The sequence below is a fragment of the Emydura macquarii genome, unplaced genomic scaffold, assembly GCF_026122565.2.
Source record: "Emydura macquarii macquarii isolate MOO-44397 ecotype Brisbane River unplaced genomic scaffold, CSIRO-AGI_Emac_v2 contig_2768, whole genome shotgun sequence".
NCBI lineage: Eukaryota > Metazoa > Chordata > Testudines > Chelidae > Emydura > Emydura macquarii.
The window spans coordinates 10883102-10904549 of record NW_027132905.1 but is presented as its reverse complement, the minus strand read 5'-3'; the positions used below and the strand labels follow the sequence as shown (position 1 = coordinate 10904549).

Genomic DNA, 21448 nt, shown 5'->3' with positions numbered 1-21448 from the left:
GTGTGTTAGGGGATTGTTGGGGTGGGGGGGCTGGATCGAGGCGATGGTGAGTTGAGAGGTTGTGGGTGGGGCTGGATCTTATAAAGTCTTGTTAGGGGTGCGGGGGCGGATCTAGGGTAGCGGGGGGGGGGACGACACGGGCGGGCGCCATCAACTACCAGGTGGCTGCTTGCTTGCTAGTTGCTAAAGCGCTCGGCTCAGGCGTGGCTCAGCAGGCACCGGGGACCCAAGCTCGGCAAGTGGGCGGAGCCCTGCCCGCCGGTCGGCAGGGCGGGCACTGGACGTAGCGTGACGCGGATTGGTAGCTGGGTGGAGAAGGGGCGGAACCGTGGGCGGGCCTGAGGGGGGGGGGTCTCGTTCGCTTATTGGGCGGCAGCGGCTGCTTATAAAGGAGTTTTTCTGAGGGTCTTTCTGTAACTGCCGCCGGGGCCAGCCTGGGCGGTTCCCCCGGGGGCGGGCGGGGCTGGGGCAGAGGGCGATCGCTGGGGTGGGAGGTGTGTCCCGTCTCCTGCCCCTGGGCAGGGCGATGGCGGGGGCTGCTCTCCTCTGGGGAGGGGCTGTCTGAGTAGAGGAGTGGGGGTGGGAGGGAGAGAGAAGTGGGGTGCCCCTGGGGTGAGTTAGGGCCAGGGATATGGGCTGGGGAAGGTGTGGGGGGTGCCCGTCCCTGGAATGGGTTAGGGGGACGGCCTGAGGGGGAAGTAGGAGTGCCCCTGGGGTGGGTGGGATGCCTATGCCACTGGGGAGGTTAAGGGGGATGGCCCTGCCCCCCAGGGTGGGTTGGGCAGATGACAAAGATCCTGCTGACTTCTTGTTGTCTCCCCTGCTATCCCCCCCATACCCAATTGCAGGCACTGCTGGGAGGAGAAAAACTACACAATGGAGTGGTTGAAACTGCGCACCTATGCCCAACGCAGACGGAGACAGAAGAATGTGTACTGCTCCTCCCCAGTACCAGGGGTGGTAGGATCCGTTCCCCGGGGCAGCAGCAAAGCCAGGACCCTCCAGCCCTGCCAACGCCTCTTCGCCCCACCCTTCTGGGAGTCCCAGGCCCAAAGTAGTAACTGTCACTCCGCCTCATCCCTTCCCCGACTTTCCTTTAATATTCATGGACACACTGGCTGCGTAACTCCCACTAAAATGTATGGGGCGCAAAAATAGAACCAGTGTGGGTAGGCGTATCAAAATGCTGAGGATAAGCCTGCTGCAAGATGTTTAAGTGCCAGATCCTGGTAGTGGGAAATGTGGGTGGGGTGATGAGTTGTCTCTGTCCTCCCTAGTGCCACAGCGAGGGCCCCTTTGTGGTGTTCCTGTGATGTAACTTGTGGAGGACGCTACCTTTCATGCTTCCCTCAGTAATTAGGGAGATGTTCCACTCTCTAGACCCAATTTGAATGTATGTGCATTTTGGAGTTCCTGTTTAAATATAAACCATTTACTTCCAGAATGAAGGATGGCTAAACCAAGACAGTGAATATTCTTACTGTCCTGGAACCTTAACATCCCCCTTTGCCCTATAAGGGATTTCTTGTTCTTCAGGGTACATGCCATTAGGTAACATTAAGAGCCAATAGAAGAGTCCCCCTTCTGCTTGACAGGTGAGATTTTAAGGCATGTTTCTCATCTCTCAATTCTGGTTCTTGGTTCCACATTGGGTCCAACAGTTTTAGGATTTGATGGTTAGAGAGGTGCATGGAGTGGCCTGGCTGTCCTGTCCTTGGTTTTTCATGTAACCTTATGACTCAATTGCTACAATGAAAAGGAAAAATGTAGGCCTTGGGTCCTGTCAAATATAGATGCACATTGAAGTATTGTGCTCACCAAAAAAATCAGTAAGTGATATGTTGAATAAGAATAGCTCCTCCTTATCTTCCCCTAAGACAGTCCAAATGTTAAATTGCTGTTTTGATGCAGACAGAGGTTGGTTTTATTTCGAATTTAAAATGGAAAACCCACTTGCTGGTCATGTGCTCCTGATGTATGTAACATGAAAAGTCAGTAGGTTGTAAAGAGGAAAGGGTGCCTTTGTGCTTTGAGTATTCCAAGCAGTCCCAGCCAGGGGCTGCTGCAGAGTGCTATGTAGTGGTTGGTCTGGCCTCCTTTCGCCTTGTGAATAGGAGGAAATGTGCATGGAGCTGAAGCTTCAGAACCCTCTTTAAAATAATGACTTTGTTAAGAAATGTCCTTTCCTATTTCTCAAAATAACATCTTACCATATTAATACTGAAATTTTAAATGTATAATTTTTCAGGATTTTGCCTTTTTTATAATTCTCTCATCTTGGACAATAAAAATCACAACGTAAAACTACTTTGGTGATAAAACTGACTAACTTAGCTCATGCAAATACTGCTGCAATGTTTGGGATGCAAGCACTGAAGAGGTGTTGATTTTTCTGTTTTCAGTATCAGGGCCTTTGGGATGAATGTAACACTATCATTGGTAACCACTCCATGTTAAGACTTAAGACTTCTGATTTATAAAGTCAGAGTTTATAATGGGTTAGTTATTAAAATCTAGTTGGACTCTAAACTGTTGCAAATCCCATAGGAAAAGTCACTTTCAAGAATGATGATTGTTTTCCTGTGACTGGGTCACACATAGTGAGACTTGTCATACTCTGAACAGCCTGTCGTATTTCTTTAAGCCAAATGGTGTGATTTGTCTCACTATATCAGTATGTGAGCAAACAAAGTACCTGAGAAGAAATAATAAGGCAGGTTCCTCATTCAGACTTTGATCCCAATACTGCAAACATACTAAAAAGTTTGATGTCTAGCTCCAAATAAGATTTTGAACTTGTCATCTGTCTTCTATGAATCTGCCCATAATAGATTAATCTTATAGTTATGCTAATAGCAATCTTGGTTCCAAATTTAAATATTCACTTTTCCGTAGGTGTGAAGGGAAACCCCAATGTGAAAGCCTTATCAAAAATCAAAGAAAACTCTGAAGTGACCCAAATGAGCAGTTCATCTCATCACAGGTCTGTGCTAAGACATATTCAAATTACTATCAATTACATTACTTAATTTCAGAGCTGCTTGTGCTAAATTCATAACTGCCTGACAAATGTTGGAGATATGCCTGCCACGTTCTTCAATAGCTATTACCTTGTGAACTATTTGACCACCATCTAAAATGGATGGCTGGGTTTTTTTTAAGGACTCTCATAGAACAAGCTCTAATTTAACGTTTACATTTTACCTCATTCTATGGTTTTTAAACTTAATGTGTGTAATGCTAGTTCAAGCTTAGTTTTGCTGTGTTTCTCCAAATATAGTGATCCATTAAATGACAAGAAAATTACAGCCATGGAAGAAAATGAAGACATCCAGGAAAAAAGCACAACACTGTTGAAGGTGTGAACATTCATTTCTACTTCACCACCTTCTACTAACCTTAGCTTTTATTGACTGGTACTATTTGATGGAGGGTAAGATGGGAGGAAGTTGGGGGGAGGAGTACTTGTCTTCCATGGGCTTAATTTTCCCTTTTTTTATGCAAGCCTTGCTACCAGCAAAGTCAATGGAAGTCTCATGCATTTGTCTAGGGATGAACTTGGCCCTATGGCTTTATGGCTTTTGTTGCACTGTGGATGGCAGAACAAAAGCTGGTCCATGTGCAGAGATACTAATTAGTATTTGTTGAGTATGGAATGATTAATGAGGCAAGTCTTTAGAGGTAGTTGGCCTGGTAGATCTAGGATCACAGGACTGATATTCAAAAAACCTGGTACTAACTACCGGCTCAGTCTCTTGCTGCTATATGATCTTGGGAAAGTCACTTCATGGCTCTGTGCCTCAGTTTCCCTATCTGCAAAACTGGGATAATACTTCTCTCAAAGCACTTCAGAAAGGCATTAACAAATCAAAATCACTATGTAATAGCTAGGTAATACTGTCATTGCAGCAAAAAACTCACTTCATTTCTACAAAATCTTTTTTAGACCAAACACATCCTATGCACTAAGTACTGTAAAATTTATGTTTTGATGTTCCTTATTTACCCTTCATCAATTACTTCCATAATAGGCCCAGATCATGCAAATGATTAGCTTTATGGATGCGAGTAGTCCCTTCAAGTCTGAGACTACGTACATGTATAAAACTTGTGTGTTTACGGCATCAGGATACAAGTTTGTGCAAATCCGTATTTGTAAGCAATGGTACTGCAGACTCAGATTTCTAAAAGCCAGCTAGAAGATGGTTTTTTTAGTTTGTTCTCTTACTTCATATATTTGCGCTAGCCTTGCACTTCTTGCTTATGTAGAACTTTCCTTGATTGCAGCATACTTCAATGGAAGTTTTACCCAAGCAAAAAATGTAGGATAAATCTAACTGTTACTAACGGTAGATTCCAGAATAATAAGTAAGATGGCAATTTTGCTAATGATGAATGAAAAATAGTAGAATATAACTATTGGCTATGTAGTGCTGGCAGTCTTGGCAGGTTCACTTTTCAGCAAATCTAAGTGACAAATTTACTGCAAGAGTCCTGCTTGAAGCTTTTCTTTGGAATCTTTATGACAAGAATAAATTTGATTACATCTCTTGATCTAGCTGTTACTATTTTCATCTACATCTTCCCTTGTTAATTTTAGGAATCTTTGCCTACCCACTCTGAAAGTAAAGAAAGTTTGAGAAACAGTGAGACTACCTCAGGTGAATATATTTTATTGTTTTAATGTATAAAATACATACAATCATAAAAATTAGCCCTATTACTTGGCCTCTCACTGTAGTTATGGCTGTAGAGTGGCTGTAGTTATCTGAGATTTAGGTGGAAGAGCGGTCTGCCCTCATCTGTTTTGTCTAACTTTTCCCTAATCCTTCAGTTCAGTTATTCCTCTGGTGTGGTCAAGGGTCCCAGACAACAGTATGATAGAAATGTAACACTTGAACTTAAATAATGCCTTTCAGTGAGTCTGAGTGAAGATCAACTGAATATAACAGGATGTTCTAAGCAGGTAACTATTATGTCGCACCCAAGGAATGGAGTCTCTTGTGTATCTAGCTTACTCCTAGGAGTTAAAAATTCTATAGAGGTTTTCAGGTAGATAATAACATATGTTTAAGCTCTGTGCCAGTCTCCAAAATGTGTCCTTGGGAGGATTACTTAGCTACTCTGTTAAATCTGTGTTCTTGGCTATAAGAACAGTTTTGAGTGTGAGCTTATGTAAGAGTCCCCTTCTAATGTGGAAGTTGACCCTAACCTACAGGCTCCCTCTGGAGAAGGAGGGTGAATGACTTGATCAATAACTACATATATGCATACATCATGCATGCATACTTCAAGAGTTTCTCCAAATACCAACAGACCTTACCGTTCTTATGACAAGCTGCTAGGCATACCAAATGGCCACACTTCTAATAGATGTTAACATTCAAAACAAATCTGTCTTCATATCGCAGGCCAAATCTTGTCACGTTTTTTAAAAATACTTTCTTTAAAGAATAAAGATTGTTTCTAGGCTTACAACATAAGCTGGGTTTCATTTTGAACATTTGTGTTAAAATGTTGGTTTTTAAAACTGCTCATAATAATTGAAGGTATTTAGCTCATTGCAGGATCAGAACTTACACACTTCCCTGATGGTCCACTGATAAGGAAGGCATTATGATTTGCATAAGACAATATTTCAGCCATTTTTCCCTCTCTTAAATTACAGGAATGACTCTGCCAACAGGTGTCTCTACCTTTCTATTGGACTGTTTGGACATGGATTCCAGTACAGAATCTATGGATAGCATAAATAGTTGCCCATCACCTGAAATATTCAGGGATGAAGACAGTTTAGGTAACAAATTAATTTTCAAATTCTGACTGATGTAGAGAGATTAAAATATTCATGTATAATTAATTATGTTTATGTATATTTCACTCATTGGATCAGATCTCTGGATTGAGCTGAGCTGTGCTCACTGCAGGACCTAAAAGGGCTTGATCCTCAATCTAGGGCTTGTTGGTCCCTAATTTGAAGTAGTTTAAAGGCTGGCAGAAGTGGTTCCTTGGAGACTTTAGCACTAGCTGGAGCTAGCTAAGCACAGCATGCTCTGGCCATATCCTTATCCACTCACAAAATGTGTCGGATACAATGGGCCTGAGCAGTGCACAGCAATTAGAATAGGGTCAAAATCTAGCCTAGTGACATCATCAAATTTCTTTTAAAGTTTATACAGCTTGACCAAGGACTAAAGCAGGTAAAGTTAGAATTTTAAAAAAATCAAAAGGAAAGATATTTTGAACTTAATCACATACAGTACAATACAAAAACATTTAACATATATAAGTTTCTTTTCTATTTATTTGTACAACTTTAAGGATGTCCACTCTGACAGGTGTCTGCATTGGGTAGCAAAATGAAGACAATGAACATTTAAACATAGAGAACAATGTAAATGCGGAAAGATCCCCCTCGTTCTGGTGCATCCAGTTCGCTACATCCTAGACACTCCATGTTGCCTTGATTTCCAAAAAGTCTGTTGGACTTTTCACCATAATTGGTATTCCCTATCCGGTTAAACACTCGAGTTCTGCCTTCTCAGGGACCTTAGCTTTAAATCTTCAGAAGTCTGACCTTTGTTTTGTGTGCACAAATCCATGTTGTTCAAGTGCTATTTGCCAGAATAGGTCTCCAGTTTGTGCCTTTTGACAGAGGCCTAATGTTTTAAGTGCTTTGAGATCCCTGGCTGAAAATTGTATTTGCTGTACGGACTGATCTACTATATTGCATCAGAGACATTTCAGCTCTGATTAGAAACCAAGAAATGTTTTTTTGTTTAGTTTGTTTTTTTGGCTTCTGCAAAATATGTAGGGAAACGGGAGCCTGCTGTGAGGTCCCCTACCTACCTGAGTGCATTTCACCCTAAATGAGGGACTTATCTTCCAAACATCACAGATCTACATTATAGGCTAAATTTTGTAACTGAATTAACTACAGTACAGAGTGAAAGGCAACTTCCAAGTGTAACTTCTGTGTTCAGACAGAAATAATTCCAATCCTGAGGAGTGTCTCAAATATAAGAATTCTACTCTCCTGGACACCAGCAAAGCAGTGACCATAGATAAGATGCCACAGCTTTCAAATCTTTCAGAGATATTAGGTAACTCTTTTTTATAATAAATGATTTCAAATGCTTATTTTGCTTAATTTAAAACCAGATATGGAGTTCACTATAATGCAAAGACCTGTAAGTCCCTATGCTTTAGTTAATTCACTGTGTACCTCATAGCACCTCAAGATAATGTTCATGTTTATAATACTCTATATAAATATTAATATGCAGTAGGATATCCTCTACCTTTCATAGCTATTTTTTAATTTAAACTTTCTTGTCTTTTAGAGCCCATATCTGAGGGTTATCAAGACCAATACATTGGGAGGTAATCTGTAAAGCAGAGAATTTGACTTAATTTATTAATAATAAACCTACAAAACATGTATGCCTCTTCATTTTGTCCAGTACATGCAAATTAATGCCCTGATTTGCAAATAGTTGTGACCCTGCTTAATTTCACTCTCATGAGTAGCCCCACTGGCTTAAGTGGGACTGATCAGTTAAGATAAGTGGATGAATGTTTGCAGAGCTGAGGCAAATGTCTGCTAAAACAAGCTACCTTCTTGGATTTTAATTGGCTCTACTACACACCACTTAAATATTTCTCTGTGGTCTTCTGGATATATTTCACTGTATAGTACTTGATTTCAGTGACTGCTTTTTGCTTTCTGCAGTCTCTAAAGGATAAATTCCTTTCATAGTCTTATGCTACTTCATTTGATAAACTAGGTACCGGAATCATTTAGCTCAGCTGTGTTGTGGGAGTGGCTGATTACAATAATTTTTCTAATTGAATTACTAAGCTTTTTTGATGAAAATGAAGATGAAAGTTTAGAGTTATCTGTGTGATTAGTTTTCTGTAACTATTTTGCTCCCTGAATTTTTGACATTTAATAACAAATGAAAATCGTGTTTTATCAGAGAAAGACCATCAAAATGCAATAAAGATTCTTCTGAATTGATGAGTGTTTCAACAGTTGTATCAGGTAAAACATGGCCTAAAATTGTCGTACTACTTGCGAACTACTAGTCTATTCAATTTTTTTTTTTATTCCACTTAAAATTATTTGGGTTCTGCTACCAATTATGCTGATTCCCAAAGCATGCTGTCTTGCTAGATCCCTTCTAACCTAGTGACAGGCTAGCCTTCTTTCTACCTTGCAGAAAACCAATAAGGAACATTGCTGTTCAGGACTGCAAGTCTTGGTAACACAGTTAAGTGGATAACTGCTTAGGTGGCAAATTTACATAATCTTATCTCCCGGTGACTTCAATGTAGTCTGAGTGATCTCAACATGCAGCAGACTTTAATTTTAGGGAATATAAAGACTCATAGAGCATACTGGAAGAAAAGGGCTTATGAGAGCTAATATTGGTGGGGAAAGGGGATTGACTTGTTGGTTCTTATTAGCAGGGGTAGGTGAGGAACTGTTCTTTGCTTTTATTTTTTATTTTTTTTAACTTTTGGCAGTGGCATGTAGCACTGAGGATAAGTGTTCTTTGGGTTTTTTTTGTTTTTAATTATAAATCTAAATCTAAAAATAACTATTAAATCCATTGAAAAATAATGGTATTGAAAGGACGCGAAGACTGGGAAGATATACTCCACTAACAGGTTGGAACATCTCAGAAAAGAACCTGAGAAGATCTATTAAAAGTACTGTTTTCAATACTCGTAGACTTTAAGGTAAGAAGGGACCATCATGATCATCTAGTCTGGCCTCCTGCACATTGCAGGCCACAGAACCTCGCCCACCGACTCCTGTAACAGACCCATAACCTGTGGTTGAATTACTGAAGTCCTCAAATCATGATTTAAAGACTTCAAGTTCGAGAGAATCTGCCATTTACACTAGTTTAAACCTGCAAGTGACCAGTGTCCCATGCTACAGAGGAAGGTGAAAAACTCCCAGTGTCTGCTAATCTGATCCAGGGGAAAACTCCTTCCTGACCCTAAATATGGTAATCACTTAGATCTTGAGCATGTGGGCAAAACCCAACAGCAAGACCCCTGGGAAAGAATTCTCTGTAATAACTCAGAGCCCTCCCCATCTAGTGTCCTATCACGGGCCATTGCAAATCTCTTACTATCTATATGCAAAACCATAGAAACTTCCATTACCTTTCACAGGGGCATGAAACTTACAGCTCAGGTCTCCCTATTAGAACCAGGCTTGTGCCTGCCTCATCTCTCAAAGGGCCTGAGCTCTGCTATGGGAAGGAGGAGGGAAGGAAACCTGTTTGTTTAAAACCCCTTCCATAAAGGGAAGTAGTTGTCTTCCAGAACACCCAGCCAACTGTTATGGGAAAACAAAACCCCCCTCTGTACACTAGTTAATCACATGCAGTGTCCAATGAAAAAGGGAATTTCTTACCTTCCCCTGTAAATAAAAAAATAAAAGTTTAATTTAGCAAGGTACAGGACCGTTAATTGTATTTTTTTTCTGTAGTCATGTATGTTTGTTTTTTAATTTAATTTTGTTTGTGGTATTTTGAAGGCTCCTATCAATATCAAGAGTGGCTCCTGATGATTCAGAAATTATGAATGAACTCTAATTTTGCAGATTTGGCTCTGGCCCAAAAACTTGCTTAACTTTTTCTGGTTAATTTGGGCTGAAAATAGCAGTAGAGGCTGACACCATTAGAGGCTGCTTGCTGACTTATACGTCTGCTCACTGCTCTTTGGTTTGTGTGCAGAGCTAGCAATAGGGAGCCAGGTGAGCAGCAAAAGCATTTTCAGCGTGCTCCCACCAAGGACTGACTCAAGAAGAGAGCAAAATCAGGGAGCAAGAAAAGCAAAACGTGTATATGGATTTTGTGGCATGATCTGTGTTTTTTGTTTTTCAAGGGATAATTTACCATGTATGAGATGGAGAGCATCTATGCTCCTTTTCTCCAATGAACACATTTTTTTCATTGCAGGAAAACAAGTCTGTAAAATTATGTCTACTAAGGAAAAAACTCCCGATGTAAAAATCAGTACAGTTTCTTCACTACCTGCAAGACCAAAGAGACAGGTGGGGGTTTTAGTGATTAATATACCTTGTAATTTGAGCACCTAGATTTGATTTCTCCAGAATAGAACTAATAAATATCTTTCAGAAATATTTTTGAAGGCAGTTATTTTAGCAGGCCTTTGGTCAGACTAAATGTAAAGAACATGGGATATAGCTATCTCTTAAGTTTTCCTTTGTCTATGGATTACTAACTTGCTGAATGTTATGGGGTGCAAAGAGTTAATTTAGTCCTCAGTGACTTTTGCATGTCTGGAAGACCCCAAAGTCAATGGCATTAGACAACCCAGAGTGAGGGATTTTTAGGTAGGAAACCTTAAAGAAAGTGGACACTGGTAAAAGCCTCAGCCCCGAAGCTGAGGCAGAAACAGTCTGCAGAGAAACTGTAACCTGGCTTCCAGAGGAGGAGGGGGGGAACAGACAAGGATAAGTAGGTCTACCCAAATTTGAGGGAAATCTTAAGCTTAGGTAAGGCGGTAAGGTATGTAAGTATCTTGTTTTAACCACTTTCACTGCAATTGCTATGTTCCTATGGGTAAGTAGTGCTCAGTTTTGCATTGTTCCATGTCACTGCAGCTACCTACTGTTCATAGCTCCCAAAAGGAAATCTATAGCAGGTCTAAGCCCAGTTGGACCTTCTGGGGAAACATGGTTGGTAAACAGGTGTTGTAACCAGATGACTCAATCTAAAGGTGGTGGGATTCCACTCAGAGTAGTGTAGGTGCAGGGCCTATCACTTGAAAGGGGTGCCCAGAGAGAGACTGAGACTTCACTATGGAACCATGGAAGTAAAACCAGATTTGTGCCCTGATTGGGTGGCTAGGTGCTACTGCATACCTGTATCACTTTAACTGTTCCTAATAACTAGAGCTTAAGGATGTGATGTAAAGCAGTGATTTGACTCTTAAGAATCAATGTACTGTTATGCTATCCTTTTGCCTGGCACTTCAAATGCTGACTATGAAGGTCCGTTTTATAATTAATTGTTCATCTCATTACAGCTTGATAACCAAACTGCTAATCCTAAAAACATGAAGTGCCGAAAAAAAGTAAAATTCAGCAGTCTGTTAATTGAGACCTCTTCATGCCATCAGTTTGTATCTCCTGCAGAATGCATTTCAACTAAATCACATGAGTTGATGGCAGAAGTGCTGCCGTCCAAACAAACAGACATTGAGATGGTAAGCATTTCTACTGTGCTGCTCACCCGTGGAGGCTTAAAATGGGAAGAGTTCTCGCAGACAAAAGTGAGAATTCAGCTGGGCAATGATGGAAGCTGTGAAGGCTGATACAAAGCTGCAATTTGACAATGAAAAGTATTATCAGGCAAATTAAATATAATTTTCACTGCTTCAAAGTGAAAATTAAGCTTACCTTTATTTAGACAATAGATGGTCCAGATTCAGCATTCCTTGTGCATCCAGAACTCTCATTAAAGCATATGAGTCCTGAGTGCACAAGGCATGCAGGATCAGGCCCTATATTGCTGAAAATGCATTGGTCTTCTGTGTACTAAGCTTCTGGTTAACATCTCTATCCTTTCATCGCCAGTGGTCGGAGTGCCAGTATAGAATGCCAACTGGCATCTTCGCCACTTGCTCTGGGCAGCGTTAGAGTACATAATAAAGATGCCAGCACCTGGTCTATACTAGAACTTTGATCATTGGTAGTGCAACAGTTGGGAATTCTAACACAAAGCTTAGTCTAGACCAGTGACCCCAAACTGTGGGGTGCACCCCTTAAGGGGTGTAGAGGAACATTCAGGGGGGTTGGTGGGGTCCAGACAAGCCTTCATAGGGAGCGAGGAGGGAGCACTGTTCTGCCCCTAGCTTTGCTCTGGCTCCTGTCACAGCTCTAGTCCTGGCCTCAGTTCTGTTTTTGGCCACAGTCCCCAAACGAGGCTCCCGGGAGGATGTGACTGAAAAGGTTTGGGGATCACTGGTCTAGACAGAGCCAGGAAATCTCTTATACTATAGTGGTTGCAAATATTCAGAGCAACATATACGCTAGAACATTTTGGGCCACCTCTGTGATTGTGATTCCATAAATCATAAGCCCATCTCATATGAGTTTCAGTAGACCTTATTAATTCAGACATCAGTGGCTTTATTGGAGAATGCAGCTGAGAAGGGTCTGTTGTATGGCCTCGAGAATTCTGTGTCTGGTGCAGCAATTGAAATTAGAGTGGAATTCAACTGAAGCAGAGTCAGACCAGTGTTGTGATGTTTTTGAACAAATCATCCTAAATCTGCTGTGTGCAATGTATCTGTCTCAGATCTACAGGACAATCCAAATGAAATATGAGCTTTGCTGGGAATGAACACTGCCCTGCCTGCTTGAGGAAGACATTTGTAGTGTATAAAGCACTGTGAAGAGTTTGGGAAACTTTTAAAGTTTAGGCTGCAGAGAGGCAGCAAAAATAGTTGGTCACTTTGTCAGATATCTCTACCTTTTTCCATGACTTTTTAAAAGAAATAAGCAAAAATTGCACATAGAATCATAGAAGTATAGAACTGGAAGGGACCTCACTAGGTCATCTAGTCCGGTCTCCTGCACTCAAGGCAGGACTAAGTAATTAGACCATTCCTAACAGGATGTTTGTCTAACCTGTTCTTAAACTCTCCAATTACTGAGATTCCACAACTTCCCTAAGCAATTTGTTCCAGTGCTTAACTATCCTGACAATTAGGAAGCTTTTCCTAATGTCCAACCTAAACCTCCCTTGCTACAAATTAAGCTCATTGCTTCATGTCCTGTCCTACTGGAGGTAAAGAAGAACAATTTTTTTCATCTTCCTCTTTGTAACAACCTTTTATGTACTTAAAAACTGATGTCTGCTCCCAGTCTTCTCTTCTCCAAACTAAACAAACCCAATTTTTTCAAACTTTCCTCAAGTCATGTTTTATAGGCTTTTAATAATGTTTGTTGTGCTCCTCTGGACTTTATCTAATTTGTCCACGTCTTTCCTGAAAGGTGGCACCCAGAACTAGACACAATACTCCAATACTTACAGTGGTACAGCTGAACAGCACTTGTGTAGTCATGTTATGTTGACAGCTGAGAGATTTCCCTGACACAATAAAACCACCTAAACAAGCGGAGGTAGCTATGTTGACAGGAAAGCGTTTCTGGCCAAATTAGCACAGTTCACACAAGAGCTTATGCCAGCAAAACTTACGTTGCTCAGGGGTGGTTTTTTCACACTCCTGAGCAACAAGTTTTGCCAGCATACTAGCTAGTGTAGACAAGGCCTAAGTAATTTAACTGGTTCTTTCCCTATTTTAGCCTCAATTCAACCTCACTTTCACTGGCTTTCACTGTTAGACATCTGATCACTGCTAACCTTTTGGGGGAAACAAACAACAAAGGCTCTTAGCACTTCTGCCACTTCTACATTTTCTGTTATTGTCTTCCCCCCTTTTCCTCCATACTGAGTTAAATTAATAAAAAACTGTGTGTGGGGGGGACAACCCTAAAATGACTTTACATAACACAGCCTCAGGCTTCCAAATCCTTCTGATGGATCACTGTGTATGCTGTGAGCTTCCTCTGTCTTGTTCAGTATGTTCAGGGTTTTCCAACTACCAAATTCCAAAACAAATCAGAATCAGGCTTTCTGAATATTGTCTCACTCAAAACTAAAAGCCTGAATTATAAATGTTTAGAGGACATTTCACCCTCCACAGTAAGTGGCCAGAGTAACAGAATTCATGTGACTGCAGAAAATCAAAATAAGTCATAAGTTTGGATTTTTAAAAATTGATTCCCTCAAGGGCAAATAATTCAGTTTCAGGTGAGTCTGAAAGCTGTGGGTGGATATGAGATGGAGTGCTTTGGAGACCAAACTAGTTGTCAGTGAGACTAACCTAGTATCTTCTATCTTGTTTCCTAATTCAGAATGGCTTGGAGAATCCAAGGAAAAGGTATAACTGTTGTTATCAGACCACTAGACAGGGAAGAAGTGTACAATCTATCCATTGGGGGTGAGGGCTGGGGTGTGAACTCTTGTCCCTTTTTGCTGCAGTAAACTTTCTATGCCTTCATTTAAAGAATAGAAGAACAAAAATAACATGAATGAACTGTAACTTTAAGAAACTGCTCTAAAAGATAGAAAATTTTAATAGAATCCCAGAAAGTGCCATTTAGTACAAAGGGAATGGAGTAGCACCCCAAATCACTAATAAAAGAAATTGCCAAGAATATTTGTTTGACGTTTACATGCTCTTGTGTTTCTAAACAGGAAATGCTTTCCAAAGAGTTGATCATCGAAAAACATAGAGCGTTGCTAACAAGCACAGCATATTTTCAGCCAGACGAATTAGAGGTGAGGTGAATGTACAAAACAGTGGTGGGTACTGTCTGTTTTGCCATATTAAAAAAAAAAACAAAACAAACAAAAAAAACAGTTTAAAGAATTAAAGTTGATGGGTAATCTTTTTTATAAATTGAGACTGTTTAAGAACAAATTAGATGTACAATTTGTACACCTCACTTACACATGCAATTATCTGATTTGTGACACATTTTGCAACATTAAAGTTGCAAATCTAGTCAAGTGGACATTTCTTACAATAAAACCTACTTGTAAAAGTTGACTGTTTGATTTTAAAATATCACATAGTGAAATGAACACCTTTCAGCTTCCTTTGCACCACCATTTTATTTTGAAAAAGGTTTTTAAAATGCAATTTAAATAGGGGTGGCATTTGTTTTCAACAAACTTTAATTTCTTAGATTAATACGTTTTGTGCAGGCCACGTGAGATGAATTCAGACATGACATAAACTGCCCAATTTTAGAGAGATGTTCCTTCAGTTAGACTCCATAATATGGAACCAAATTATTCAGAAGGAAGATGTACTGGATCTCTTCAGTTTTGTTGATATAATAATACACCAAGCTCTTTCTGATGAACCAGCTTTACAAATTCAAATGTATTAAGTCTAACAAGCCATGTGAAGGAAGTATAAACATTATTCCCATTTTATAGATGAGGATACTAAATCAGAGCATTATCGTGTCTATACTGCAGTTGGGAGGGAGATTCTCAGCCTGGATACAGACTTATGCTAGCTGGGCTTGTGCTAGCATTCTAAACATAGCATAGTGGATGTTGTGGCACTGGCAGAGGGTCAGGCTAGCCACCCAAGCTTGGACCCAGGGGATTGGGTGGGTTTGAGCTCAGGAGGCTAGCCTGAGCTTCCGCCAATACTGCAACATTCACACCGTTTTTAGCAGAGCTCATGCTAGTGCACTGGGGCAAGTCTGACTACCTGGGCTGGAAGGCTCACTCCCAGCTGCAGTGTAGACATACCATAAAAGGCTATCGATGAGACTCTTCAATGATTTGGGAGTTCATGATTCTTATTCCTATTCTCTCAGCACAGGCCTTCTCTCACTTATGAGCTAACCAGTTTGTATTCAGTTTTGTTTATTACCTTACCAGTAAATCAGCTGAACTTTTAAATACATATTAATGATATTGCTTATATTTTGGTTGAGGTGTAGTTTAACTTGTCACCAGTGTGCAAGTCCTCTTTAGGTGAAGACTTATTCCTAAATTCAACGGGTCCATATGTAAACTCGGAAGAAATTGCTCCTGCATCTTTGAGTTCAGAAGAAAAAACTATTTATCAGGTTGTGATCTTAATATTTTTTTAAATTTTTAGACCTGGCCTAATAGTTACAGGGTAGAATGTGTTGGAGTATAACAAGATTATACACAGTTGACCAGAATTTAGTGATAGAAATATTTAAATGCTTGACTTTAAAAGTTTTTTGAATTTTTTTAGAGAACTGTTGCTATAGTATTTCATTGTGTACAAGCATAACCTTAATTTAATATTCTGTAGTAATATCCATTGATGGCTGTAATCTCTAATGGCTTTATTCCATCTTCTATCTTTGTACAAACTCCTACTGATATCAATAGCTTCCCTTAAAGAAAGTATATGAAAAGATCACTTGCATGTCAAAGCCATTATATAACTGGATTTGCTTCACTCTTCTTTTCAGTCTCTTCATAATAAAGAAACTCAAAACAAGAAATCAAATACAAAAAGGAAAGAAATTTGCTCCATTATTAAAACTTCACCAGGGGTTAGGGTCTCCATGGTTCACCAAACTCCAGTAAATGGAAACGCATTGCATCCCCCTGAAGGAATACCTGAAGGTAATGGAATATAGAGAATTTTCATATGCAAATGATACTACTACTTGCTTGAGCATGGGAGGAGTTGCTGCGGTTTTTTTTAAAGAAAACTATCTGAGATATGGAAAAATTATAATAAAATGGTACAACAGTAAATCTTACTGAGAATTTTAATGCTTCATTTGGGAAGCTCAGTAGCATCACGCTAGTGGACTACAGTGCTTTACTGGTAAGAAAATGACAGAGTTTTCCCCTTTAAAACACCTTTCAAACCTGTGTAATGAAATTACTGTGCATGATAGGTGTACAAGGACAGGAGAGGGGTAAAGAAACTTCCCCATACTCTACAACTGGACCCAACCCTTCATGCGAGGGCCACCAATAGTTGCAGTTTCTGCATTTGCTTGAGCACAGGGATTACGTGTGTTCTCATGGGTACTTTTCACCCCAAAATGAACAGGAAGCATTAAAGTTGGAACTACAAAACTTATCAAGGCGTTGATCCCCCTATTACACCTTTGTTCTTCCAATGATACTGGCTTCATTTGCACACTTTTCAGATGCTTCAGGTACCTCTGCGTTTTGGGTCCCTGCTGCCCTATAGTTGGGAATTAAACTCCATGTCAAAATTTATGAAGCTGCCACCATATCTCTTCTAAACCCTTTCTTAAAACCCGCCTTTGCCATGATGCTTACAAATCATACTCTGGCATTGGTTAGACTAACAGTCAGCTGAGTCTTTTAGTTTTCTGCTAAACTCGGCCCATTTTATTACATCTTCCACCCCCATCCCATCCGTTGTCTTGTATCTTGTCGAACTTGTAGACTATAAGCTCTCTAGCACAGGAACGGTTGTCTGTCTGTATAATGCCTAGACCTTGATCCTAGATTGGTGCTTCTAGATACTACCTTTAATTCAAATAGTAATATCTTGTACTATCTTCCAAGGTGTGAGTAAGCTTATGTGGACCACCACACAAATGTTGCTTTTAACTTCTTTAGAAATTACAATGAAATTTCTCTTAAAATAGTTTTTAGGGTTGTTTTTTTTTTAAATAACTTGTCATAACTTATTTGTACCTCACTATTTTATTTCAGTGTTTGCAATTCATAGCTTATGGCCAGAAGGAACCTTTTAGATTATCTAGTCTGACTTCCAGTATATCACAAGAAGTTACATTTCACTGTGTTAACTCCTGCATTAAGCCCAATAACTTGTTTGAATAAACCAGATCTTCCAGAAAGGCATCCAGTCTTGATTTTGAAGACTTTAAGAGATGGAGTATCCAACACTTCCCTTGATAGTTTGTTCCAATGGTAATAGCTCCTGACCCGTTAAATATTTGTGCCTTATTTCTAATTTGAATTTGTCTGGTGTTAGCTTCCAGCCACTAGTTCTTGTTACACCTTTTCCTGCTAGATTAGTGCGCACTTAAGAACCTGGTATTTTCTAACCATGAAGGTACTTGTACACTGTAGTCAAGTCACCTCTGTCTTCTTTTTGATAAGCTGAATAGTTTTCCCCCCTATGGCACTTTCTCCAGCCCTCAAACAATCTTTGTGGCTCTCTTCTGCACCCTTCCCAATTTTTCAACATCCTGTTTAAAACATGAACACCCAGAACTGTATGTAGTATTCCAGTATCGGTCTCACTAATACTGTAAACTTTTCACTTGCAGATTACTTGACATACCACTGGATGGCCTGTTTTTACTTAGTAGTTAGGTTTCAAATAGCACATCATTCTTAAAATTAGAACTATTTCTTTCAAGCACTCTTTCAGAAAAACTAATTACAGCTAGTTGGCCATTTAGACTATGGCATTATTTAACATCAATGGAGAGACAAATTAGCACACTGTCTTATTGAAATTTTTAATGCAAAAAGATTATATTATTTTACCAAGTTAAAAGAATACATAGATATCTAGAACGTAGGCTAAGTGCTTTTAAAAATGTGTCAGTTATCATCAATAGCTACTTTTCTGTATAGATATGGGAGTACAGTGACAAGAGTGTTCTCTTTTCATCTAGTGCACAATGGCATTAGGAAAATGCAGAATCTATTCCAAAATAACTGGTAGTAAGTAGCTAAAATAAACATTGGTTCAGAAATAATGGGGCACTGTAAAACATAATGTGATCCAATTCTAAATCAAGATGTGCAAGTATTTATAAAGCATTACAAACTGCTCAGTCACATGAGCAGAAGGGGACTTCAGAGCTTCTGTGCTCTTCTAGTTTTATAAGCTTTTTCTCATAGGAGAAACATTAGCAAGATGGTATTTACACAGTAGCCTTTACCTTGAAAGCTGAATTCAAATTCTGATCAGGTCACAAGTAGAATGACACTCACAAAATCTTTTGTAAAATATCCACTGTCCATTATCAACTCATTTGACAGACACTTCCTGGGTGGAGGTGGTAGAAATTACTTGTCTATCTTACAGTGGGCTTGATCCTGCAGTGGACTGATCACTCTGGACCTAGCCCAGCATAGACGCGTTTAACAAGCACAAGCATATTCCCATTGAAATCAGTGTAACTAGTCATATGTTTAATTTGATTTCAATGGGAATTTGCTTGTGCTTGAAGTTGTGTGCCTAAATGCTGTTGGACTGGGGTACCTGTGTTCAGTATCTTGTAGGTTTGAGCCTCATATGTACATTTCCCATAAAACCCTACTCTCATGACCAGAGTATCACATTCTTTCATATCGTAGATCTCGCATGTTATGGAACTCCTCTGTTGAAATATTTCATTTATAAACATTGCATTGGAAAACTCATCTGTTTTTTTTTTTGAGAAAATACTGTGCTGTAAATCAGACTTGAAAAACTGGATTGTTTAAAGCTAGGTTCCTAAATAAGTGACATGATTTTTCAAAAGTACTGAGCACCTAGCAGCTTCCATTAAATTAGAAATTGATATTTAACTTAAGTAACAGTTTCACTTAATGCATTAAATGCAACAAATATTTACTAAAAGCTTATGCTGTAGCTATTCAATCTGTCAAATTTCTAATATGCTGTTCAAAAATGCTTAAATCCCATTTGTGTTTTTGTTCCTTTCTGCATACATTTTTTTACTTCCCCTCTCTATATAGTGTCTGCTTCCACTTAATCTGTTTCCCTGATCCTCCCTCACCCCTTTACATTTCACTTGTGTGGGGTCTGATCGTAGTTCTGTGGAGCAGATGTCAATTAGTTTGGGGTATTCTGTGTGTAGAATGTGTTTAGGTTCAAACCTCTGGTAAGTATGTAAAAGGCAAACTTAAGGTATTAAACTCAAAAATAGTATTTGCTCACTAAGCATATCTTTTCAGGCACTTTTGTCTTGTTAAGATATCAGAAACATTGATATGCCTAAAGAATTACTAGGACCATATCCTGAAATGTATTTCCATGTGACTGTCATGTATCTTATATGCATTTCTGTGTGTACTGGCAATTATTATGAGAAATACTTATTGTATGTAGACTGTAGCCACTTATATAATAGCAGGATCCGGACAGTGCTTCTGGTCTGTAAGTTTTAGGGAACTGTCTGCTGAACAAATAGCTGTGCAGATTTTTAAATACTACATGGTCAGTCACCAGATGGCGCAGTTGCACATAGACTGACAAGATCTCATGGTGAGAGAGTATTGTTCCTTTTCTGCATACATGCTTTTTGTGACATTTCTTTTTGTAGAAGCTGTGGCAAAAGGTAAAAGGGAGTTTGCACTCTTCCTTAATCTAACTAGTCAACTCTTAAAACAGTTGCTTCCTGGGAATCTGTTTTTGGCTGAGATTTTTTTTTTAAGAGGGGATTGCCTGCATGCTGTTTGACCATCTCAATTTAAGGGGTTGTGTGTATACAGTGTAAAATAAATAAGTTATATTAAGGATCTATCCAAAGTTTGCATCACTGATTTCTCCTCTAACGGGAATCTGACCTGTAAGGGCCTGCTACCACTCAGCAGACGGCTGACCGTACATACCAATTATGCCACAGACCAACTAAAGAATTTATTGTTAGACTAATATATTTCTTAGGGACAATTAATTTACACAGATGGTAAACTATTTTTACCCTTAAATTATTTTTCAGATGTTATTACAAGTACCAAAAACTGGGTTTACAGTGACCACGGATGAGCTCTTGGTTTTCTTCAGGAGTCAAATGAAAGAAAGTCCCACGGTAAGGGACAGAAATGTGTGATCAAGATATGGGAGAGGAAGCTCACAAAGTGTAATTTACATTGCATAGTGCATTACCTACGGATGGCAGTTGATGCATCATTTTGAAATAGGGTGTTCATGCGTGCTTTGCAGGAAATTCTTAATGTTTTGTTTAAAAAAAAATTGTACAAATAAGTTAATATTTTGTCACTTGGGCATTGTTCTCTAGGCACTATATAATGAGACATTTTATATTGAATTAACCTATATTCAATTGAAAAAATATGCATGGAGGAATTAAATTGTGATTAAATTGTATTAAACAGAAACATTTGCATTGCTTATATCAACTCGCTAACGTTTATAAAGAAAATTATGAAAACTTGAAAAGTGATGCTAAAGGTCTGATCTCTTTTTTGTAGGTAAGAATAATGTTCATGAAAGTGAGAAACTTAGTGCTGATGTGATCCAAGTAGGTGGCTTGTACCTGTACCTCAGTCCTGTTCTGCAACATCTGATATGAGCATTCTGAACAGAGATTAATGAGCTCATTGTGGTGATCTTGTCATGTGGACAAATGTCTACTGAAGATCTAGATGAAATACCATATTAGAGCCTGACCTTGGAAACCCCTACCCCTGCAAGTAATCCCACTGAAGTCCATCAATAGGGCTAAGTAAAGTAAGTGAGGGTTTGCAGGTTCAACCTCTAGAGCCCCAGTCCTGCAAACAACTCCTGTGCTGAACTTTATGCATGTGCATAATCTTATTGACTAGGCAGGGTTATTAATACCGTACAGTTTGTGAAACTACTCACATGCTTACAGTTAATACATGCATAAATGTTTGCAAGATGGGGGCCTAATTGTTTTACCAAAGGCCTGGTCGACGTGAGATACGCTAGTTACCTAACGTCGTGGTGTGGCATCTTCACGACTTTACGTCAACAGGAGAATGTTGAGCTCTCCCATCTATTCCATCTTTCAGGGGGGTGGATTAATTCAGTCGATGGCAGAGTGCACTCTCATCGACTGAGCGGGTCTACACACACTGCCCAGTCGATG

The 21448-nt window shown here is 39.5% G+C and overlaps 1 protein-coding gene across 2 annotated transcripts; it reads left to right on the top strand.

The window, feature by feature from the left end:
- Positions 1-444: 444 nt before the first annotated feature.
- Positions 445-20779, top strand: MEIKIN (meiotic kinetochore factor). Of its 2 annotated transcripts, XM_067566442.1 has the most exons (15): positions 445-494; positions 849-1054; positions 2896-2983; positions 3281-3359; positions 4601-4661; positions 5669-5797; positions 6984-7103; positions 7344-7383; positions 7980-8044; positions 9981-10075; positions 11074-11253; positions 14313-14396; positions 15581-15709; positions 16088-16244; positions 20315-20779. In XM_067566442.1, exons 2-15 carry the CDS (start codon positions 877-879, stop codon positions 20359-20361), a joined length of 1452 nt encoding a protein of 483 aa, XP_067422543.1. In that variant the 5' UTR covers positions 445-494; positions 849-876; the 3' UTR covers positions 20362-20779. The 2 variants fall into 2 exon arrangements, with proteins under 2 accessions (XP_067422543.1, XP_067422544.1); XM_067566443.1 differs by lacking the exon at positions 15581-15709 and having other exon boundaries at positions 849-1057.
- The last annotated feature ends 669 nt before the right edge of the window (positions 20780-21448 follow it).

Coding starts and splice junctions, on each gene's coding strand:
- MEIKIN (XM_067566442.1), top strand. CDS start 877: ATGGAGTGGTTGAAACTGCGCACCTATGCCCAACGCAGACGGAGACAG. Junction 2,984..3,280: donor AGCAGTTCATCTCATCACAG/GTCTGTGCTAAG, acceptor CTCCAAATATAG/TGATCCATTAAATGACAAGA. Junction 11,254..14,312: donor AACAAACAGACATTGAGATG/GTAAGCATTTCT, acceptor GTTTCTAAACAG/GAAATGCTTTCCAAAGAGTT.